Source organism: Mauremys reevesii, linkage group 3, assembly GCF_016161935.1.
Source record: "Mauremys reevesii isolate NIE-2019 linkage group 3, ASM1616193v1, whole genome shotgun sequence".
NCBI classification, from domain to species: domain Eukaryota; kingdom Metazoa; phylum Chordata; order Testudines; family Geoemydidae; genus Mauremys; species Mauremys reevesii.
The window spans coordinates 127,580,098-127,603,142 of NC_052625.1; the positions used below are offsets into that span (position 1 = coordinate 127,580,098).

The following is a 23,045-nucleotide window of genomic DNA, read 5'->3' on the forward strand; positions in this document are numbered from 1 at the left end:
TTTGATATTGGCAGTGCCTAGACAATGATACTTACAAAATGATTTATTTTGAATGGTTGCTATAAGGAAGCTTAGGTTTTTGTCTGTATTAATCCTCCTGGTCTACTGAAAATTCATTTTTTAATTGTGATAATGTACTAGTAGCAAGATGTATAAGTAAATATTCTAAGTTGTAATGCATTTATTAGCAATAACTCTTTGCTATTTACAGTCTTGGTGCTTTATTTTTAGGAGAACGCCCTTTTAAATGCAATGAATGTGGTAAAGGCTTTTCCCAGAAGCACTCTCTTCAGGTTCATGAGCGGATGCATACTGGAGAGCGACCATATACCTGTACTGTCTGTAGTAAGGCTTTAACAACAAAACATTCTCTTTTGGAACACATGAGCCTACACACAGGTAAGTAATCAAAGACCAATATAATCTAGCTATATTAGGTATTAGACATTTCAAAACAAACATTTCTGCTCAGTATTTTCTTTTTAAAGTAAGTGTTAGCTACCTTACAGCATAAGAGTCTGTTATACAGAAATGTTAGTTATGTTTTAGCTTAATTTTTGGAATTTAATTATTTGTATTTTTAGGAATATTAATTTTTATTACAGGACAGAAGGCTTTTACATGTGATCAGTGTGGGAAGTATTTTAGCCAAAAGAGACAACTGAAGAGTCATTACCGAGTGCACACAGGTATAACAAGGCTGGTGGGGGAGGACGGGCGGGCTGCCTGACTTTCTCCCCCTTCTCCCTTCCCCTGTTATGATCAGTTAGGCTGTCATCTGGTCACCAGAGATGAGTAGTACCATCACTGTTTGTTGTCAATATTGTGCTTTGTGTTCTTCCGCTACTCCTTTGGCTGAATGGTATTGATAGCTTTAAAAGGAGTCCCTACCAATTTTGTTCTAGAAAGATGATGGCTGGATAATAGGCATGTAAAGTGGAGAGGAACTAAGGAATCACAAAGCTCCAAAAGGAAAGTGGTAGATTCCTGATGGGGCTCAGGAGTTAAAACAACCAGTATCCTTTCTTCAGTGATAGAATTAACTGGGGAAATCATAGAATATCAGGGTTGGAAGGGACTTCAGGAGGTCATCTAGTCCAACCCCCTGCTCAAAGCAGGACCAATCCCCAATTTTTGCCCCAGATCCCTAAATGGCCCCCTTGAGGATTGAACTCACAACCCTGGGTTTAGCAGGCCAATGCTGCAACCACTGAGCTATCTCCCCCCAAATGGAATAGAATAATGCTGCATTTCTAGTGATGTGCAGGAACAGAAGTAACTGGTGAATTGTTGTCTTTTTATATATTATATTAAAGTGGTTATTTTACAGGGAAGTGCTTTAACAAAGATCACTGAAGAAATACAGGGGATCACTTATGCACTGACACTTTTTTTATTATTGCGACAAGGCCATTCATTGCCGGAATGTAACCAGTGTCATCGCAAATTCATGGATGCAGCTCAATTAAAGAAACATCTAAGAACACATACAGGTATATATTACACACCATTTTTCTTTCAAGGAATGCTAAGACTAACTTGTTGGCTGTGATGGGGTTCACATAGCCCATCCCTGGTTGGCAGGGAGACATCCATTAAGTATGCAGTGATGTCCTGGCTCCTGGTGAGGAGGTATGCCCCCTAGGAATGGCCACAGGTATTTGTAACCAGTGCAAAAGAGAGGGTCATGTGGAGGCAGCCTAAAAGCAATGCCTATTATAAGATTGGTTGCTTTTGTCACAGAGAAACAGTGGTACAGTTCTGGGTGAGGACTAGGTCAGGCTGATGGAGAGCCAGGTGGTGGTAGGAACCTACTCACTGCAACCCAAGAACAGAGAGAGCTGCTCCCAGAGGTCTTGAGGGATGGATTATTTGTGAACCCTGGTGACCAGTACAAGTGTTACTTTTTATTATGTTTTAATGAACTTGACTTTGAGATGGGGGAACATAATTTGAAATACATAGGATGTATGTTGCTTGGAGAGTTGGAGGGCAAACTGAGGCAAACTGACTCTCCCATGATCATTAAGCATAACCTTCCAAGAAAGTAATTCATGTTGAAGGTCACGTTTGGAAGGTCACCTGCAAAGATTTCTTTTAAAATCATTATAATTCTCTTGTAAGAATTACAAAAGGCAAAAACATACTATTATTCTAAAAATGTATTTTGTGCTTGAACAAAATTAGACTCTATACTACCTCAAGAGCCGTAGAAATCTCAGTTTTAGACTTCCTGCTTTCTACCAAGGACACCACAAACACCATAAACAATGGGAATTAAAATAAAGGTTATAATGTAACGAATTTCAAACCCTTATGGTACCTGTGCGTTTTTTATCAGGTTTTTCTGCCCCTTGGAGTAACGAGAAAGTAATTCAAAATATAGTGCTAGTTATACCTTTTAAATAGTAATATTAACAGCAGATTCAACTTTTTCTTTTTCTGGAATTTTACAAGCATGTTTTGAATTACAAAGGCTTTGCTACATTTATCTTTGTGGAGGTTTAGATTTGCAAATTTACCATGGAAAATTTAATTTTAAATGATAGAAAAATGAAAACATACTATGCAACTTCAGATTTGTATAACTTCTCATAGTTTCTCTATCTTTGACAGGGGAAAATTGCTTTTATAAATAAGGATACCCTTAAACATTTGCTTTTTGCAATTCCCTATGTATGTATAGTGTGTGAGATATTGGGTCAATGCTTGCTTTCTCATTTTTTAGAAAAAGGTATATGCAGGGATTATTTTCATTTGCACTATTGTGGTCATTGCATTTTCTTTCTAGGACAGCATGCTGTGCTGTTAGAGTAAGACTTGTTGGTAGCACTTCAGTTGTTAGTGGCTGCTATAGCACTGTAAATATAGCAAGGGGATGAGTGTGTAGTGAGAAGTAAGAGGAAGAGGCATAGTATCAAGGTCAGGGTTAAAAACAATGTAATTGAGAAGTTTTAGTGTTGTCTCCAGAAAAGGCAGGCGAGGCATCGGAAATAGCAGCTGAGAGGTTAACAGATTTGGCCCTTCTCCAAAGATGAAAAGAACAAGAAAAAATGACCCTTATTTTTGGTTTTTGAACGTACTGTTCTGCTGTGACAACATTTCTGAAAACTTGTGCATAGTGGAAGCTGGTTATATCACTCGCTATTTGGTTTGGGGTCATGTGGTGATCCATGATCTATTACATGTCTAGAAATATCTAGGCCAGGGGTGGGCAAACTTTTTGGCCCAAGGGCCACATTTGGGTGGGAAATTGTAGGAAGGGCCATGAATGTAGGGCTGGGGTAGGGGGTTGGGGTTCAGGAGGGGTGCAGGGTATGGTGGGGGGGCTCAGGCCAGAGGGTTGTGGTGCAGGAGGGGTTTGGGGTGTGGCAGCAGCCTCAGGACAAGGGGTTGGGGTGCAGGGTGCAGCAGGGGGCTCAGGGCAAGGGGTTGGGATGCAGGAGAGGTGCGGCAGGGAGCTAAGGGAAGGGGGTTGGGGAGCTCAGAGCAGGGGGTTGGGGTGCAGGAGTGGATTGGGGTGTGGTCTCCGGCCCAGTGCCACTTACCTTGAGTGGCTCCAGGGTGGCAGCAGTGCGCAGCCGGGCTAAGGCAGGCTCCCTGGAGGTACCACCCCAGGAGCTCTTCTTGGCTGCAGTTCTGGCCAATGGGAGCTGCGGGGGGCGGTTCCTGCAGGTGAGGGCAGCGCACAGAGCCCTCTTTTCCCCCCCCCCCCCACCACAGGGGTTGCAGGGACATGGTGCCAGCCGCTTCCGGGAGCGGCGTGGGGCCAGGGCGGGCAGGCAGGCAGGCAGCCTGCCTTAGCCCCGCTGCGCCACGGGGCTGGCAATCCCATGGGCCGGATTGAAAGCCCTGATGGAATGGATCTGGCCTGCGGGCCATAGTTTACCCTCCCCTGATCTAGGCACTACAGAGAAATGTTATGTTATTTTCTGTTCACTTTCTTTGCTTTGCCAGTTTGTGACATTGTTTTGCTATTATGCAGCTTTTTGTCATTGCATTTAATCCCTCTGGCTAGCTCCATGTAAGAAGAGTAATTCAGTACACAGTAAAATCCCAATTTACCCAAACTCCCTGTTAACTAAAGTTCCTTTGTATTCCTTGGAGTTGGCACTGCTTCACAGTGGTCAAAGTGTGTTATTGTCTAACTTAGGAGCTGGCAAACTTTTTGGCCTGAGGGCCACACAGGGTTTAGTAAATTGTATTGAGGGCCAGTTAGGGGAGGGGATCGTGGCCCAGCCCCCACCTCCTATCTGCCCCCACACACACCCCCGGGACTCCTGCCCCATCCAACACCCCCTGTTCCCTGACGGCCCCTCTGGGATCCCTGCTCCATCCACACCCACCTTCTCCCTGGACCCCTGCTACCTCATGCAACTCCTCCTCTCATTCCTCACAGCCCTTCCAGGACCCCTGCCCCATCCAACCATCCCTTCTCCTTGTCCCCTGACTGCCCGTGGAACTCCTGCCCCCTGCCACCCCATCCAATCCCCCCTCCTTCCTGACTGCCCCCCAAGAACCTCTGCCACCATTCAACCCTCTGTTTTCCCCCTGACTACTATCCACATTCACACCCCTGACCACCACCCTGAACTCCCCTGCCCTCTGTGCAACCCCCTCACTCTCTGTCCCCTTAACGCAGTGCCTGGAGCACTGATGGCTGGCAGCGCTACAGCCATGCTGCCTGGCTGGAGCCGGGCCACACTGCCACTGCCACCACGCAGCACAGAGCACCAGGTCAGACCAAGCTCTGAGGCTGTGCTGCCCCAGGAGCTCAAAGCCCTGCCGCCCAGAGCATTGCGCTGGCAGCGGAGCGAGCAAGCTGAGGCTGCAGGGGATGGGGGACAGCAGGGGAGGGGCTGGGGGCTAGCCTCCCAGGCCAGGAGCCCGGAGGCTGGGCAGGACGTCCAGGCCGTAGTTTGCCCACCCCTGGTCTAGCTGGATTGCAGCCTCTTTGAAAGCCATGCTTTCTCACACTAGAAGCATAATAATTTAACTTTGTTTATTCCTGAGTTAGCAAGCATGAATAACTTGCTTTTACACTTGTTAGTGTGCACAGTGGTGATTTCTTAGAACTTACTGTAATTATGAGCAGGCAGTATGACCTATTGGATAGAGCATGGGAGCTCTGGAGACCTGGGTTCTATTCCAGGCTCAGCCACTGGTCACCTGGATGACCTTGAGCAAGTCAGTTCACTGCTTTCCCTCAGTTTCCTCATCTGTAATATGCAGCTAATGATACTTAAAGTGCTTTTAGATGTACTGATGAAAAGTGCTATATGAGAGCCTGTTGGAGGTATTGATTATTACAATAATTATAACTTATGAGTGTACTTCAAATTATCTTTTTTTTTTTTTTTTGTAGGTGAGAAGCCATTTACTTGTGAAATCTGTGGCAAGTCATTCACAGCAAAAAGTTCTCTTCAGACTCACATCAGAATCCACAGGTACAGTATAGTTTTGCTATTTATTTAGGAAGTTTTAACAGGTTTAAAATTCTTGCCATATAAATGTCAAAGATAAAACAATCATTGCAACAGTGAACTTTTGTTTAGAGAAATATACAGTAATATAATGATTGGCTCTCTATTTAACAGGTTGTTACCTTATTACAGAATGAGCATCTTTACGCTACCCAAGATGTGCATGATTTTTATTAAATTGAGTGAATCTCTGATATGCAACTTCTAATCAAGTAGCTGTCATATATGGGTTATATGACACTAATAACCATTGCTCCTTAGCTGCACTTACTTGATGTGTAGATACTGATTGATTACTAAATGCTGTGAATACCATGTATTTGTTTTTTATTAAAATTTATTAGCATATTTGAATCAATGTAAAATTTTACAGATTTTAATGAGGAAATTAAGTCCTATATCATTTTTTGATGGTGGTTTTTACATTTTGAAGTGTTAGTAGGTAGTATTATAATTAATCTGGGCATGCTGTAAAGCTCTCCTCTCTGACAGAGCATTTCCACTATAATTGATGTGGTAGTGGTGGTGATTTAACCAGAGGGGCGTAGGAAAGTCTCTAAAGTACACTAGTGACCTTGTCATGTAGTTTTAATTTATCTGGCAATCTTTTAGGTTCTACAGAAAACCCAAGTAAGTTAAAGCCAGTAATTTAGGTTGCATTTTTTTAGAAAGGATGTGATTTCTTTCCTAGTACAGTATTACAAGTAACACCTACGATTTCTATAGCTGAGAGATTAGGTCAGGAGGTGGGGGGGAATTCTTTTCAGTTTTATTTGGTACATTTGACAACATTGTGCATAAGCAGTTTCACTATAGTCAGTTTCTCCTGCATTTGCAGATCTCTCAGTTAAAGAGTAGGGAAAAAAATTAAACAAAATGGGTACACTTGTGTTTTAAAAGTCAGGTGTTCTTGTTTATCACAGATTCCTTGTTAATTTGAGGTATCAGACCTTACACCTGAAATTGATGTCATGATATATGGCATACATCTGCTTTATTTTATGTTTTTTCACTTTAAAATCACAATGTACTGGATTAATTTTAATAAACTTGTAACACTGTTCAGATGATAGATGCACATTTTCTAATTTTGTATTTGATTACTGCATGAGTAAATGTTATGAAGGTTCAGAAACATTTTGCTTTTGGAAGAGGGTTTTAGTGCTCACGAAATATGCCAGTTTAACAGTTAGTTGGCTCTTAATTTATTCATAAACTGTTAGTATGAGTTAGTGGAAGTGCAAGCTTCCTATCAAGTTTCCTCGGTAGCATCTTGTCATTTGATATTTCAGTCATCATGTACTTACTACCCAATTCAGCTACATGGTTCAGTGTTACAATTGCTGTTTTAAAGTACCAAAGGTCATAAGTTTGTTCCACTGCAGTAATTAAAAACGCCCAGCACTGTGAGGCCCTGAGTTCTAGTGTTACTGCAATACAAATCTTTTTTTTAAGTGGAGAAAACTATTATTTAATTACCTCAAAAGGGTGTTTTGAGGTTATATTCATGTTTGCAAAGTGTTAAAATACTGCTACGAAGAGCTCCATAGAAAAGTATATAAATAAATCCTTTATATCAGAAATAGCCAATAAGGGTCTCAGTGCCACTTCTGAAGATGGGGTGTTGTGTGTGGTAAGCGTGGACACTGCAGGGACTGAAATTTGATCACCCGTTTATTTCACATAAGCAACTAAACAGCAGTTGCAGTAATGCATTTTGGTCTTCACTGACTTGAGCTGTATTCTAAACAGTGATGTCTAAAGCTCTGTATGCTGTTGCCAATGTCCTGATCCTCCATTCTCATGGAAACATGTTTTAATCTGATCCTGCCAAATTATTCTATGAGATACTGTTGTGTGAAAGTTCAAAAATTAAGTTTACATATTTCCCATTGTTCTTGCATTAAAGTTTGTCAAATTCCTTTTGAAAGCTTGAAGAGATTCCATCTAATATAGGGCAGAGGCTGTCTTTATTTTTGTGTATTTTATGGCATTGAGTACACTGTCAGCACAAGACAAATAGTGATACTAAAAAATGTATAGGCTTCTCTATGAGAGCAGAAGCAAGTTATTACAATCATAACTGTTGCCATGCAGGAAAATGATCAGGTTTCTGTTGAGACAGTTTCCTTAAATTAATCCCTGTAACAAGTCTATAGCAGAGTTTTTGAACATAATACCAATTTATGTAAAATGTAAACTATTACATTTGGCCTCAAGTGTTTGATATAGATTATAATGCCTTGTTGTAATCTTATGGTGTTCGGCTATTAGTGCTTGTTTTGGCATAAAAACCTCAAAAGAGAAATGTTTAGGATTTACTGTGTGCAATCTGACCAATTTATTTCCAACATGGAAGTATAAATATTTCATGTTCTTTACAGTATTTTCAAATGTGTGTTAAAATGTACATTGTTTACATAGAATTCTGCTTAACACTTTAAAGCAAAAAATGCAATAAATTGTGGAGAAAATTAGGCAGAGAGCTGGGGGAAGGCTTACTGTAGGTAGACTTGGGGTGATAAACTCTTAAATTTTAGACTGATTTTTGCAGAAATCTTATGATAGCTTTCCTCTGTTTAAAAACAAACAAACAAAAAAACCCTGTTAAACCCCGTTTACACATTACATTCCAACATCGATGCTACCTGGTTTTTTAAAGATAAAAGTACACAGCACTAACGTCACCTCACATCCATATGACTACAAGCCATGTATCGCATAAAGAAACCTCATAAAAATTGAGACCATTAGAGGGCTATTATGAGGCAGACAATAAAAATCCCATCCGATTACAGCAAAACCTATTCTTTTCTTCCTAGGCCGTGTGTGTCCAGAAATTAGGCTTTAGATATTTTTCAGTCAAAATTAAAAATAGTTGAAGGGACAAAATAAATGCAAATTAAAATTAATCCTTAATGATGTTAGTAAAGATATAAAATAGATGAATTCTCCAGTTTTTATGCCCCTCCCCCCCATTTTGTCAAACCAGGGCTTCATAAAACTGAAAACTTCAATATTTCTGTATGAAGGCAGTCCTGTTGTTAACTCTTGAATGTGAACAAATTAGAGGAAACTTTGTCATATTGTGCAATTCTTAAAAGCAGAATGTAGAAAATGTAGCACTGAATATTTTTCTTACATGACTGCCTGTAAGCACTACTATAGTATAGCAGAGATTATTATTATTATTTATTATTAGTGGTGGTGATGGTAATACCTTGCAGAAAGCAGTAGTCTCAGAATTAGTATTTCTGATTAAGTAAAATATTCTCTTACAGAGGAGAAAAGCCATATTCTTGTGGTATATGTGGAAAATGTTTCTCGGATTCCAGTGCAAAGAGGAGACACTGTATCTTACACACAGGCAAAAAGCCTTTCTCCTGCCCAGAGTGTAACTTGCAGTTTGCACGCTTGGACAATTTGAAGTCTCATTTGAAAATTCACAGCAAAGAAAAACAATTGCAAGAATCAAACAGTGCTCCTAGCAGCAGCAATAGCTCAGAGGAGGTCAGAAACATTCTTCAGCTGCAGCAATATCAACTGTCCACATCTGGAGGACAAGAGATTCAGTTGCTTGTCACAGATTCAGTACATAACATAAATTTTATACCTGGTCATAATCAAGGTATTAGTATTGTTACTGCTGAGAACTCCCAAAATATGACAACAGGCCAGGCTGCTAATCTTGCGCTACTCACTCAGCCACCACAACAGCTGCAGAACTTGCTTCTTGCAGCCCAGCAGGAACAAGTAGAACAAATCCAAAGTATCAATATGATGGAGAACCAAATAGAGACTACACAATCTGAACAAATGCATGTCATCACTCTTTCAAAGGAAGCACTGGCACATCTTCATGCCCATCAGGGGCAAACTGAAGAACTTGATCTAGCAGCAGGAGCTCAGCACATGCAGCTGGCCCAGGAACCTAGTCGTCAGTCTCATACTAACCAAGATGCAGTCCAATCCCATCAAATTAGTGAAGAACAGAACCAAAATGTACACATTTCTGAATCACATCCGCAATCTTTGTCCATAAACCACCCATCTCATGAGCATCAGATTCAAGGTCAGGCTTTTTGAAATACAAGTTAGCATTGCTTCCTTTTAAATACTTGTTTGCCTTCAGGGAACTGGGCTGGAGTGTGCTGTTCAATGACCTATGTATATCACATTTCATTTGCTGCAGAAGATTATCTATTTGAAGTTTTATTTTTTGGTGGTCTTGATGGATAGCTTTGTTTCCTTTATTTTAATCCGTTTATTTTTAGGGTTTTATTACTCTAGAAGTCTGCTGATCAACAAGCATGGCTTCTCTGCAGGGGTCAAAATGACTATTATCTGAACTATAAATGTCAAGGTAACCAATTTTTTTTTTCCCCACAACATTGATACCACATGTCTTATATTTAATGAGCCTTCTCTCTCTAGGTAAATATATAATTTTCAGTGTGACCATTCCCTTAAGTGCATTTTAATTAATTGAATACCAAATTTGCTCATGCTTTTGATTTAAATTGATGCACTCATAGACTGGCTCTGGTTCCCTTTCTTTTTACTGTGTTGTACAATTCCTGCTCCCCAAACAAATGTTTAAATCAGTGCACTTAATGTAGAGGCAATGAGATATAGTGGCTAGATAGACTACTGGAAAGCTTGAGTGCTGTGCTATTGGCGCTGCTACTGACTTGTGTGACCTTGGGCAAGACGCTTAACCTCTCAGTGCCTTAGTTTCCTCATCTACAAAATGGGGATAATGCTTAACCACCTTTGCAAAGCACTTTGAAGATCTTCTAATGTAAGGCGCTATAGATGTGCAAAGTGTGTGGTTGGGTTTTTTTCCTGACAAGACAGTCTTAGTTTAGGAGCCAGTTTATATTTTAAAATCATTATTTTTATATTTTGAAAGCAGAATGTCACATTACTTTAATATAAGGTAATATTTATTCTTTGTTGTGACTGAAACAATGAATAAAATCACTCCAGAACATGAGCTATAAAATGGTGCATCTCTTAATAGATTTTAAAAACAGTGCAACTTTTTGTTGACTAGATTAAATGTGTGCAGTTTACATTACTAATGCCTGACTTCTAGTGAAGAAGTGCTGAAATGGTATTGAAAAGACATCCCAGAAAGAAAAGCTGGGGAAGAGCATGGCTTGGGGTTCAGTTACTAATGATCTGTTCCTTAATGCACTGGTATGTAAAAATCCTGATAAAATATCATATGGCCAGCTACAGCAGTTTGAAGGTTGAGGCTGAGGTTAAAAATGTCAGGTGATTTAAATAGGTATCTCGTATTTCTAGTTTTAAACATGACAAAAACCAACTTCTATCCTTAATATTTGTTAGATTTTTTTCAAAGGAAGTTTCCTATGTAACTGGCTATATGCACCATTGGCTAGACAGAAAGCCATTGGTATGAATTTTCATTTCTGAGCATTTGCTTTGTATCTTTCAGCTAGCTACTGAGAATGTGTTACTGTAATTTGGGTAAAAAGTATATCAGTTCCTCCGCGGAGCTATACCAACCTTTAAGTAAGTTGATGCGAGGAGGGGAGACAATGGGGGAGGGGAGAAACCAATTTTACCTCCAACTGTAAATCTATTGTATTGATTAATCTGATTCGTTACCTAAATTCCCTCCCAAAATGGAGAAATACTGTCTATATATGTAATGTAGAAAACCATTAACAAAAGAGAAATAGAATATAATGTAACTGTAATCCAGAAGCTAAAGATTTTGATGTTGCAAGAACCTAAAGAAAAAATAAAATTAAACTATCTCTTTTGTCTGGGGAAAATATTATTTAACATTTTATATAGTGAAATAGTTCTGCTTGTTATACCATTGCAAAATAAAATTTGAGTCTTAAATATTGCAGCATATATAAAATGGTGTCTCAAGTTTTCAGTTTACAATTGTATGGTGCTTCCCCTAGAGAAGCTTTAACGACTTTTATAACCTACATTTCTGGTTTATTCAGGATTGAGACATGCTTATTATTATGTAAATTCCTAAATGTTTTGCAGAGCAAACTGGTCACAGCTTTCTGAGATTAAATTCTAGAAGTTTGTATAATGAAAAAACGCTGGTTATTCAAGTTCAAGAAAGAGCATATATATTGAGTTTTTATCTAAAAAGTCACTCGCGATAGTACAAACTTATGGTAGTGGTTACTAGATATTGCCTGCACAAGAAGAGGGTTTCATTTTTATTGCATACATTTCAACAATTTGTAAAACTAAGAACTGAGCAGGCTATGAAAAGACCACCATGTGTGGATAGCAGGACAATGAGTCTCACTAATTTTGCTTTGTCTGTTGCATTAAAAAATTGCTGTCAGTCCTTTTTTTCTGCTTGTTCCTGAGGATGGGAAACCAGGTCTTTCTCATTTCCTTTAATTCTACCTTTCTCTTTACCACTAATTTTTAATAGTAATTTCCACCCTGGAAAGAAATTAGTACAACTTACTGCATGTATGCCTGAATCTTTTTGAAAATAATGCCTAATGCGTTTGACTCTTGGACCTGGAAAAAGCCCCGTTAGCTTCAGCTCAGAATGACTCCCTGGTTGTACCTGGCTAATGCATCAGGTAGAGTTGTTTTTTTTAAAAAAAAAAAAAAAAAAAAAAAAAATTATCCAAATATTTATGCCGGCAAACGAGTAATTTTTTTTTTTTTTTTTTTTTTTTTTTTTTTTTTTTTAGTATGACTTAACTACCTTGCATACTGTTCAGTCTTGGTAAAAAATGAGAGAGACTCGCCATGTTAAGATGAGTTTTTGGTTTTGGGATGTTGTCAGGATAATAATCCCATAATTAAGGTAAATGTAATATGCATAGGTACCACACTAGTGCATAGAAGATTAGAATTCCATTTTAAGATTCTGGTCTCTGCTAAAATCACTCTAACTTAAGCTTTTGTTTTGTCATTATTTTCACAACTTTGCTTCTTTAAAGGGACACAGTCAGATTTTTTTTTTAAATGTCCTTACATGTGATTGCAGGTTCAAGCCTTTCACCAAGAATCAGTCCTATACAGTTCAAACACAGCTGGCAGTAGAAGATGCCTGTTGCTTTTACTAAAATTTGTAAAATATCTAGCACACTTGGATGCTATGTAAACAGTAATACTTGTACTGGTAGAGACTGTCCTTCAAATTTCAAGCTTTTAAAATCAGAGGGGTAGCCGTGTTAGTCTGGTTCTGTAGAAGCAGCAAAGAATCCTGTGGCACCTTATAGACTAACAGACGTTTTGCAGCATGTACTGGAAATTTCTACTACTTGCATTCGAAGAAGTGGGTATTCACCCACGAAAGCTCATGCTGCAAAACGTCTGTTAGTCTATAAGGTGCCACAGGATTCTTTGCTGCTTCAAGCTTTTAAAAAAAATTCTTCATCTTGGAAAACCCTCCAGGTGAAAATTAAATATAAAATGGTGCTTTCACTGGCAGCAATTCTTCTACTATTTTAAGGTTGTATTTGAGCTATTGTTCAGTGTGTATTTTCTACTAATTTGCTACTACCATCCATGCAACAGTGGCACAGGAGAATCTCTTTAATATCATGATCAAAACAAAAAGGTTTCAAGAATATACTGTGGAGGGGTGGGTGGGGTTCCATTTAGGAACACACAAATTACCAGATCAGAACAGAAGGCCCTCTAATGCAGCATCCTGTTTCCAACTGTGGGTAGTACCAGTTGCTTCATAGGATTTGGTACAAGAATGGGATAACGATCCCATTAATGAAAGTTTCATCCTAACCTCCATTATGTAGAGGTTTGCTTTTAAAACTCTGGTATTCTTGTTTACTTATTCATTCTTTTGTAATTCTGGATGTTCTTGTTACCTATATAAATGACAAGTTTTTTGTTCTTGAATCCCACCAAGTTCTTGACTTCAGGGATATCCTATGACATTGAGTTCCACAGGCTAATTTTGTTGTCTGAAAAAGTATTTCAGTTGAAATTTGTTCTTGCATTATAAACGTCTGATCTACCTTCTCTCTACTTTTCATTCTTTTAAAAACAAGTTCTGTACAGCAGAATTTCTTCAGTATCTACAAAGAAGCAGGTTGCCAAGGGAAATTTTTTTTTGCATATGTAGATTTTTATTCCAGTAAACAATTCAGACCTGTACCTTACTAGGAATAGGCCTGCAAGACAACGAATGCCAGGTGTGCCATTCTTGAAATGGATCATTGAAATGTGTTGAGCTGAATTTTTTTTCCTGTCAGTCATCCTGATTTCACATTTGCTATTTAGCAAAGTGCTGAAATGGATTGTACTGTATGTAATTTGCAAAATGATGAGTCTGAAAAGTGCTATATAAAACCAGATTCCATCTTTCTCTTGTAACATAGAGGAGTGAGTACTTATTAAAAAAAAAAAAAGTATTGTTTATAAGAGTACCATTATAGTAACAATCTAGAATTGTCATACTTTGGTAATGCACAGATGATAATAGTTACACTTCTTTGGGTAATTTGTTACCCTTTCTCTGTGTTCTTTATTCTTTTGATTTAAAAGGGGGGAGCAGTATGTCTGTAACTATAATTACATCGTGTGTGTGTGTGTGGCTAGATAAAAATTACCTTGGTCACTGCCCTTGGCACCAAGAGGGTCACGTTATTTGTTGGGCTGCTGTATCGCCAGTGCTGACGTGATTGCTAGCGCTGTGGCCTGAGCATCAGGCAGAGGTGTCTCTGGTGCCAGCTGCTGCAAGAGGGCGAAGGATGCTGACACGACTGATGCCGGCCTGGATCTCAATGCCTGGCACTGACCCTAGGCTTGATAGGCCCAGGGATTTCAAAAGGGCCACAGAGCTGGTGGTTGCCATTGAGGTGGCCACAGTGCCGGAAGAGGCTGGCGGTGTTGCCAGGTTCTAGACCTCTTGCTACTGGACCTGTCTGAACGATAGGACTCCACCTCAGACTCCGAGGTCTCTGAAGAGGAAGACCACGTAAGAGCGGTACTGGGTGGTGCCAGGCCTCTGGCTATTGGTGCCATCTCCCCACTTGGGCGGCCAGCACCGGGGAATGGCGCAGCAGAGATGGGAAATGGTGTGACATCATTGCCAGCTTGCCCCTAGATTGGATAGGTGATTGGGTTATCACTGGTGCCTTGTCCCTCCTTGGAGAAGGTGGTGCTATTAGGTGAATAAGGTCCTCCACTGCCTCAAAAGTCTCCGGAGACTTTTGGAGTTGAATGTCCTGGCCACAATGGTCCGGAGAACAGTAGTGAGCCAGACTCAACTGGACTCCTTGCAGGCAGTAGTCAACAAGCCCCTGGGAGGCACTGGGCCTGAAGTAGACTGGATGGGCTGAGCCCTCCCTGCTTCTGGCTCCATAGGCTTAGGAGGGGGAGAGCACCCCCTCCTGCTTCTTTTTTTTTTCTCCTCCTCCCCCCCCCCCCCCGGGGCACTGGGGACAAAGATTGGTGCCTGCCAAAAGTCTTATGTTCGGTGCCCTGTCAGTGCCAGCAGTCCTTAGCCTACTTTCTTGTGGTGCCAGCTCGTGCACCATTGGCGCTGGTGTGCTGCACACAGAGAAGGAGGTGCTTGGCATGGGCTCTGCCAACCTGGGGTCGGACTGCGGATGGAGGGCTGCTTCCATGAGGAAAATTCCGAGTCTCTGCTCACAATCCTTAAGGGTCCTCAGCCAAAACCCCTTACAAATGCGGCACTTGTCCTTTTGGTGACTCTCGTCAAGGCACTTCAAACAAGAAATGTGCGGGTCACTTGATTGGAGTGGACATGAACAACACATCTTGAAAAACAAGTTACGAAGATGGTGAGTAACCATTTTTTACTTTCTGTAATTTCAAGATAGATAACTGCATTACAGGAAGACCTTCAACACCATAGAAACCTCCAGTAAAAGGTAGAGATGGTTTTAAAAAAAAAAAACTGGATCTGTTTCTAAAATAATACTGAATTGAAAAAGTTAGACTGCAAAGTTGAAGCGTTGCATGATTTTATATACTAAATTAACTATATTGCAGCACTTAAGCTTAAATGAGGATAGGCCAGAGCATCAGCTATATCCACCAAGCTTTAGCCTTGCTTGGCTGAAGACAGATTTGTTAGATTAAGTTTTTAGAAAGATGCACCAGTTCATGGACATGCAAACGGGAAACTTACGTAATCTAAACAAAAGCTCAGTTAGCAAATGTGTGTACATTTAGTTTTTAATATACTATTGAATGCTAAATTGGATCCCTCCTTAAGTTTCATTCTTGACTATATTCTGGATACCAGGATGTTACCTGTTAATAAGGCAGCATGGTTCCAATGTGCAGCTTTGGTCAATAAAAGTGAATCCTGCAGAAATGGAAAAGTTGATTCCCACCAAATACTGATCTGTGGCTGTTATATGGCTAACCTCACAGCTAACAAATAATTAGGATGCTGCAGAAAGGGAATGCCCAAAAAATTCAAAGCAATTTGGGCTGAATTTTTAGAGATCTATGATTAACACAGACCCTGAAGATAGATATGTTATTTCCCCTTCCTTTATCCTAACCATCTTCATTTACTTTTGTGTAGTATTATGAATCTGGTATTTTGGTATATTTGTTGTATTTGGGAAAAATTATAAATATATATTTTTAAATGGCCTATTTGCCTTCAATCTCCGTAGCACAGTTATATATTACTCTAGGTCAGATGTTCTCAAACTGTGGTCCACAGACCACTCCATTCAGGTGGTCTGTGGATAGTTCCCTCTAAGGTGCGTGCCTCGGCAGCTGCACACGAGAGAATGAAGGGCCACCTACCTGCGTGGCTCCACTAATTAGGTGCCTGGACCCTGGAGAAGATGCACATGTAAGGTGAGGTGGTGGCCTTGAGGGGAATGGAGGTAGGTGGTAGGGGGATAGTGGGGTGAGAAGAGGGGGTGGGGAAGGGTGCAGGGCTGCGGCAGCCAGAGAAAGAGGTGACTTTCCCCAGCTTTAAGGCTGCAGCTTCCAGGGAGAAACGGCCCTCCTTCCCAGCCCCAACTCTGTGGCTGCTGTGGTTGGGGGGAGAGAGGGAGAAACCCCCCCCCCCACACACACACCTTCTAAGCCCCAGCTCAAGGGCTGCCGTGGCGGGGGGAGAGGGCACATCCATCACATTAGAAAGGTAAGACTACTGATATTAAAATGTGAGTTGTGTGCTTTTATTTGTAGAACAAAAAATAATTCATTATTAAGGTTTTTTTTATATAGAGCTTTTATGCAAAGCGCTTTACAATATTTGCCAACAGTACAAACAACATTTGGAAAAATATTTGAGAACCACTGGTCTAGGTGAATATGGATTGTTGTTTTTCATATTTGACTCATTTTGTTTTAACTGGAGCTGCCACAAAACTTCCAGTATATCTCAGAAACAAAGTAGTCTTGCTGCTTAGATTCAGCATACCACATGCTGTAGGGACCTTGGTTGTGTACATGAGGAAAAAAGGTATATTTTTAAATGTGTTAAAATCCTAGTATACACAAGGCAGTTGGCCAAGATAAAACCTAGGCTTACCCTACTAACCTCAACAAGTTAAAACTACAACTACCATGAATATCGTGGGATTTAACATGTTAAAGATGCACCTTTTTCCTAGTGAAGACAAGACTTGTGTTCCACCACATAATGGGAAGCCATGTTGTCATACTAAAACTAATCATCATGCAGTGAAAAACTAAGTGAAGACAGGAACCAAAAATTAATGTTTTGCTTGACTTATTAAAAAGTGATAGTTTACAGGTGCAAAACTAAACTGCTGTAATCTAGGTTTAAACCAATATAAATATCTACCCCCTTAACCATATTGATTTAACATCACATCTTCAGTGTGCAACTTTTGGTGTAGGTCCACTTCTGAGAAAAATGGCCATAATCTTCCACTCAAGCAATCCTCTCCACAGCTGGCAGGGTCTTCAGTCAAGGCAACAAACTTCATGATCAACATGGACCATTGATACTGTTTTCAACAACTTTTGGAACATTGGGGAAGAAAACTAAAGCTGTGCCAATATTTAAAAAGGGTAAATGGGAGATAATGCAGGTAATTTATAGGCCTGTCAACCTGACATTGACCCTTGGCAAAATACTGGAATGGTGATATGGAACTTAATAATGAATTAAACAAAGGTAATATAATCAATACCAATTATCACTACCACACCTTGTTCAACACCAGTGTCTGAGTTGCTCATGCAGCCTTTTATGCCCTTTAATCTTCCTCTCAGGATGTTTGCCTATAAATATCCAGTGATCCTGACTGCTTTTCTTAACTTTATTTCAAGGGTCCTGCATATCTCTTCAGAACCCACTGTCTTCTGGGTTTGAAAAACAAACTTTTATTTAACCAGATTAAACAATTGCGTTCACTAACCCTTCTCCTTCTTACTCCACTAAGGAAAGAGTTTTCTTATAAAAGCCCAGCAGTGCTTTCCTTCCTAATGCCTTGACTGCTTCTCTGATCCTGTTGCTCCTCTCCTCAGAAGCCAGCCTGAGGATACTTCAATTTCAGATGCCCTAGAGTTCCAAATGAGCAGTCTCGATGGAGCTTCCATATAGGTGTCCAAGCCTTTGTGTCTCCGTGCACCCAATGGCATGTTGTTTTTGGTATTCATCCCACAACATACCTCATCACACAATTTCAAGTTAACATGCCCTTCCCTGCACCAATCAATGTGGTTTTGTGGAACACAAATCTTGTCAACCCAATTTTTTGTATGAGATTACAAATTTTGCTAAAGGTAATGTCAATGTGCTTTACTTGGATTTCTTTATGGCATTTGACTTGCTACTGCACAACATTTTGATTAAGAAACTAGACTGATATAAAATCAAATGGCACATGTTAAATGGATTAAAAACTTGCTAAATGATAGGTCTCACTATAATTGTAAATGGGGAATCATCACTGTGCAGCAGTGTTTCTAGTGAGATCCTAGAGAGTTTGGTTCTTGGCCCTATGATATTTAACATTTTCATCAATGACCTGGGGGAAAAAACAATTACTGCAAGTTTGCAGGTGACAGAGATTGTTGGACTGATAAATAATGAAGAGGACAGATCACTAATATAGAGTAATCAGGATTGCTTGGTAAATGGCACAAGCAAATATACATTTTAATACAGCTAAATGTAATTGTATACATCTAGGAACAAAGAAGGTGGGGCCCTACTAACAGGATGGGGGGCTATCTTGGGAAGCAGTGTCTCTGAAAAACGCTTGGGGCCATGGTGGATAATTATCTGAATGCAAGGCTGGGACCAGGAGGGATAATACAATCTTTGGCTGTACAAAAAAGGGAATGTTGAGTAAGGAGGTTTTTACCGCCGTATTTGGCATTGGTACAGCTGCTGCTGGAATACTGTGTCCAGCTCTGGTTACTCCTGGGGAAATTCTGTGCCACTGCATGTGTGCATAATTAATAAGCCATGCATATTTTTAAATTTTTGCACAGGGAAAAGCTTTTGCGGAACCGTTGCTGCAGTTCTGTCTTTTGCTCACCAGAGGGCGCTGTGGTGCTAGGACAGCAGCAGCAGCTCCCAGCCACCTAGGGAAGAGAAGGAGCCTGCCTTCTTCACAACACTTGTTGGGCCAGGTCAGGAGATGGGCTATGGGGAGACAGACTATGGGGGCTGCTGAGGGGTCAGACAGGGCTCATAAGGGCTACTGGGGCAGGAGCTGAATGGAAGTGGAGGTGCAGGGTCACGGGGACAGGAGTGGCAGAGGGGGAGGGGCTGCAGGGACACAGGAATGTCTGAGTGGGGGTGGAGGGACACATGAGGATGGGGAGAGAGGATAGAGGGATATGTGGACAAGGTGCAAGGACACATGGTGTGGGTACAGGGGCAGAGGTGCCTGACTGAATGGGAGAGGCTAGGGGTCAGCCAGGGACTGCATGGGGGAAGCTCCCTAACAGTCCCTCCCCAGGCAAGAGAAAAAATCCTGTTCCATACTTTTCCCACTCATACCCTCCAATTTCACACCCAGATTCCTTCCTAGCAATCCCTTTCCTGTCCCTCAGCTCCTCCATTACCCCTGACTCCCCCAAACCTTTGCACTGCTTCTGAGGAGTGTGGGAAATATGGTTCTTTATTAAAGTTTTAAATTAATCATTACTCAGAATTCCGTATTAATATCCTTAGTAAGGAATCTTATTTGTCAAACATTTTCTGAATCTTCTTTGTTGTCTCTATTGTTAGACATACTTGCTGATGGGTATTTTGAAATAAATGACAAATAATTGAAACTGGTGTGATGATATTGTGTTATTTTGACAAAATTTGCAGAATTTTGCAGAATTTGAAAATATTGTGTGCAGAACTTTTAACTTTTTGGCACAGAATTCCCCCCCAGCACTGATGCCCACAATTCAAGAAGAATATTGATAAGTTGGAGAGGGTTTGGAGAAGAACCATGCGAATGACTAAAGGATTGGCAAACGTATTATAGTAAAAGGTGCACGTCAATCTGTTTAGCTTAACTAAGAAAAGGTTAAGGGGTATTTTGTTCACAATATATAAGTATGGGGAACAGAAATTTGATAGGAGGGATCTTCAATCTAATAAAGATATAGAACAAGATCTAACGGCTGGAAGGTGAAGCTAGACCAGGGGTGGGCAAACTTTTTGGCCTGAGGGCCACATCTGGGTATGGAAATTGTATGGCAGGCCAGGAATGCTCATGAAATTAACAATTCATGTTCAAACAGGGACAACACAAGTTTGTTTCAAAGCAAAATGATACTGTTGAACAATGCGCTGTTCGAAAATTACTTTACTGAGCTGTTTACTGATTTTTACCACACAATTTTGCTCCTGTCTGAACACAAATTGTATGTTAGCTAAAACTTCAGGGTACCGCACTACATAAAAGTTTGGTAGTTTTCATGTTTACAAATCAAAGAAGTCAGCAATAATTAGCTTTGTTGAATCATCGGTGTTTCTCCATTTGACCATGGCAATAACCAAAATATAATCAAACTATTTTAGCTTCAAAGTAAACCATAATTAAGCAATGTTGTTGTTAATCAATTTAACTCTGAAGAAGAGATATTCAAATAAACTTTTAATCTGGCCCTTGAGCTCCATTGCCCTGCTTTGGCCAGGGAGTGGGGTTGGGGAGCTTGCCCCACTCCACCTGCACGGCACCTGCTGGGATGAGGGGGCTTGCTGGTGTGCTGGAGCGGGGCAAGCCACCAACCCCACTCCCCAGCCGGAGCAGGGCAATGGAGCTCGAGGGCTGGATTAAAAGCTCTGACGGGCTGGATGCAGGCCATGGTTTGCCCACCCCTGAGCTAGACAAATTCAGACTAAAAATGAGGCACAAGTTTTTAATAATGGGGATAATTTACCATTGGAAAGCTTAACAAGGATTGTGGTAGATTCTCCATCATTGGAAATCTTTAAATCAAGATTGGATATTTTTCTGAAAGATATGTTGTAGTTCCAACTGGAATTAATTGAGCAAAGTTCAACAGTCTCTGCTATACAGGAGATCAGACTAGACTCATAGACTTTAAGGTCAGAAGGGACCATTATGATCATCTAGTCTGCCCTCCTGCACAACACAGGCCACAGACTCTCACCCACCCAGTCCTGTATCAAACCTGCGTCTGAGCCATTGAAGTCCTCAAATAATGGTTTAAAGACCTCAAGATGCAGAGACTCTTCCAGCAAGTGATCCATGCCCCACTCTGCAGAGGAAGGCGAAAAGCCCCTAGAGCCTCCACCAATCTGCCCTGGAGGAAAATTCCTTCCCGACCCCAAATATGGCGATCAGCTAAACTCTGAGCATGTGGGCAAGACTCACCAGCCAGACACCCAGGAAAGAATTCTCTGTAGTAACTCAGATCTCACCCCATCTAACATCCCATCACAAGCCATTGGGCATATTTACCTGCTAATAGTCAAAGATGAATCTCATTATAGCATCCCCTCCATAAGCTTATCAAGCTTAGTCTTGAAGCCAGATGTGTCTTTTGCCCCCACTATTCCCCTTGGAAGGCTGTTCCAGAACTTCACTCCTCTGATGGTTAGAAACCTTTGTCTAATTTCAAGTCTAACCTTACAGATAGCCAGTTTATATCCATTTGTTCTTGTGTCCACATTGGTACTGAGCTTAAATAATCTCTCTCCATCCCTGGTATTTATTCCTCTGATATATTTGTAGAGAGGAATCATATCTCCCCATAGCTTTCTTTTGGTTAGGCTAAACAAGCCAAGCTTTTTGAGTCTCCTTTCATAAGACAGATTTTTCCATTCCTCGGATCATCCTAGTAGTCCATCTCTGAACCTGTTTCAGTTTGAATTTGTCCTTCTTAAACATGGGAGACTACTAGATGATCACAGTGGTCCCTTCTGACCTTATATATGAATCTGTGAACTAGACCTTGTGGCAGCCTTTGAAACTAACATCAGCATGGACATATGACCCTGATTATTGCAATTAGGAGAATGTCAGCACACAATACCAGCTTAGTCACTGTGCCCAGTCACTGACAGTGATCTGGGAAATTGAGGACTCATTATTTGTGAATTCCCTTTCTTCTTTCTAACTTTGAATCTTCTGTCGGGAAGTACAGTTTATAACTATCAATCTGGCCAGCGTGAGGTTTTACTATATCACGTAGCTATGTACTGTTTGTACACTTAATGCTATTTGGATGTACTAGTCAGAGAGAACATGCATTACGGTTAAGACACATGCATGAATGTAGATGTAAGAGAGTTGAATTACAGAAGCAAATTGTTGATTAAAAGGTAGCTCAGTTTGGGTTTGATCCTTTTTAATTTTATTGTAGCCCCAATAACTTTAATATATAACGTGACTAAGTTTAAATTTATAACAAAATTGTTTTACTACAAAATTAAAAGTCAGAAGCAGCATCCTCAGAAAATACCATTTTATTCAAGCAAATAAAAAATACTTAACTTTGTAGTGTAGACCTGGCCAGAGTATTATCAGCATAGTGATGTCAGGCAGGGATATTTTAAAAACAAAAACACAAATACACCCCTGAGCTAACAGAGCTATGCCAGCAAAAGCAAGGCAGCTATGCTCCCATAGTACTTCTGCTGGCATAGCAAGTGTTATTTGGGGAGGAGAAGAATGAATTCTGTTCGCATATGCACATCTACACTAGGCAGCTCTGCTGGTATCGCTATACTGGCAAATCATATGTAGTGCAGACAAGGTCTCAAACAGAACTTTACAGCTTCAATATCTAGTATAAATATTAGCTAATGAATCCTTCCAACATTCCCATCAAAGTCTTACTGGACTGTCTTTCCTGCTATTGTTCCCAGCAGTCCCCCAATTCAAGGGTATGCCACTTCCTCAGTGGCTGGTAAGGGAACCCAGGCCTGCCCACGATGCATTCCAGCATAGGGACCATTCAATCAGCAGCCAAGGTTTGCCCTACCCTACTGCTTTTTCCCTAGACTGCCTTATAGGGCACCTCTATCAAGCTGCTTTCTCCACCACCCCTCTACATAAACCCTTCAGGAGAAGGATCCCAGGACTGCTTTCTTCCTGGCTTTCCACCTTTTCCTGCTCTAAG

General features: G+C 40.7%; 1 protein-coding gene across 6 annotated transcripts in view; it reads left to right on the top strand.

Annotated features, from left to right (window-relative positions):
- ZBTB24 (zinc finger and BTB domain containing 24) overlaps nucleotides 1–23,045 on the top strand; it is a 30,210-nt gene that overhangs the window by 4,585 nt on the left and 2,580 nt on the right. For 3 of the 6 annotated variants that reach the window (XM_039530252.1, XM_039530250.1, XM_039530251.1), the window contains exons 3-7: nucleotides 232–399; nucleotides 606–689; nucleotides 1,410–1,493; nucleotides 5,366–5,447; nucleotides 8,765–11,278. In XM_039530252.1, coding sequence (XP_039386186.1) covers nucleotides 232–399; nucleotides 606–689; nucleotides 1,410–1,493; nucleotides 5,366–5,447; nucleotides 8,765–9,569 — 1,223 coding nt within the window. In that variant the 3' untranslated portion in view covers nucleotides 9,570–11,278. Of the gene's footprint in view, nucleotides 1–231; nucleotides 400–605; nucleotides 690–1,330; nucleotides 1,494–5,365; nucleotides 5,448–5,597; nucleotides 5,762–8,764; nucleotides 11,279–23,045 lie in introns of those variants that run through there. The other 3 variants (XM_039530253.1, XM_039530254.1, XM_039530255.1) reach the window with 3 other exon arrangements.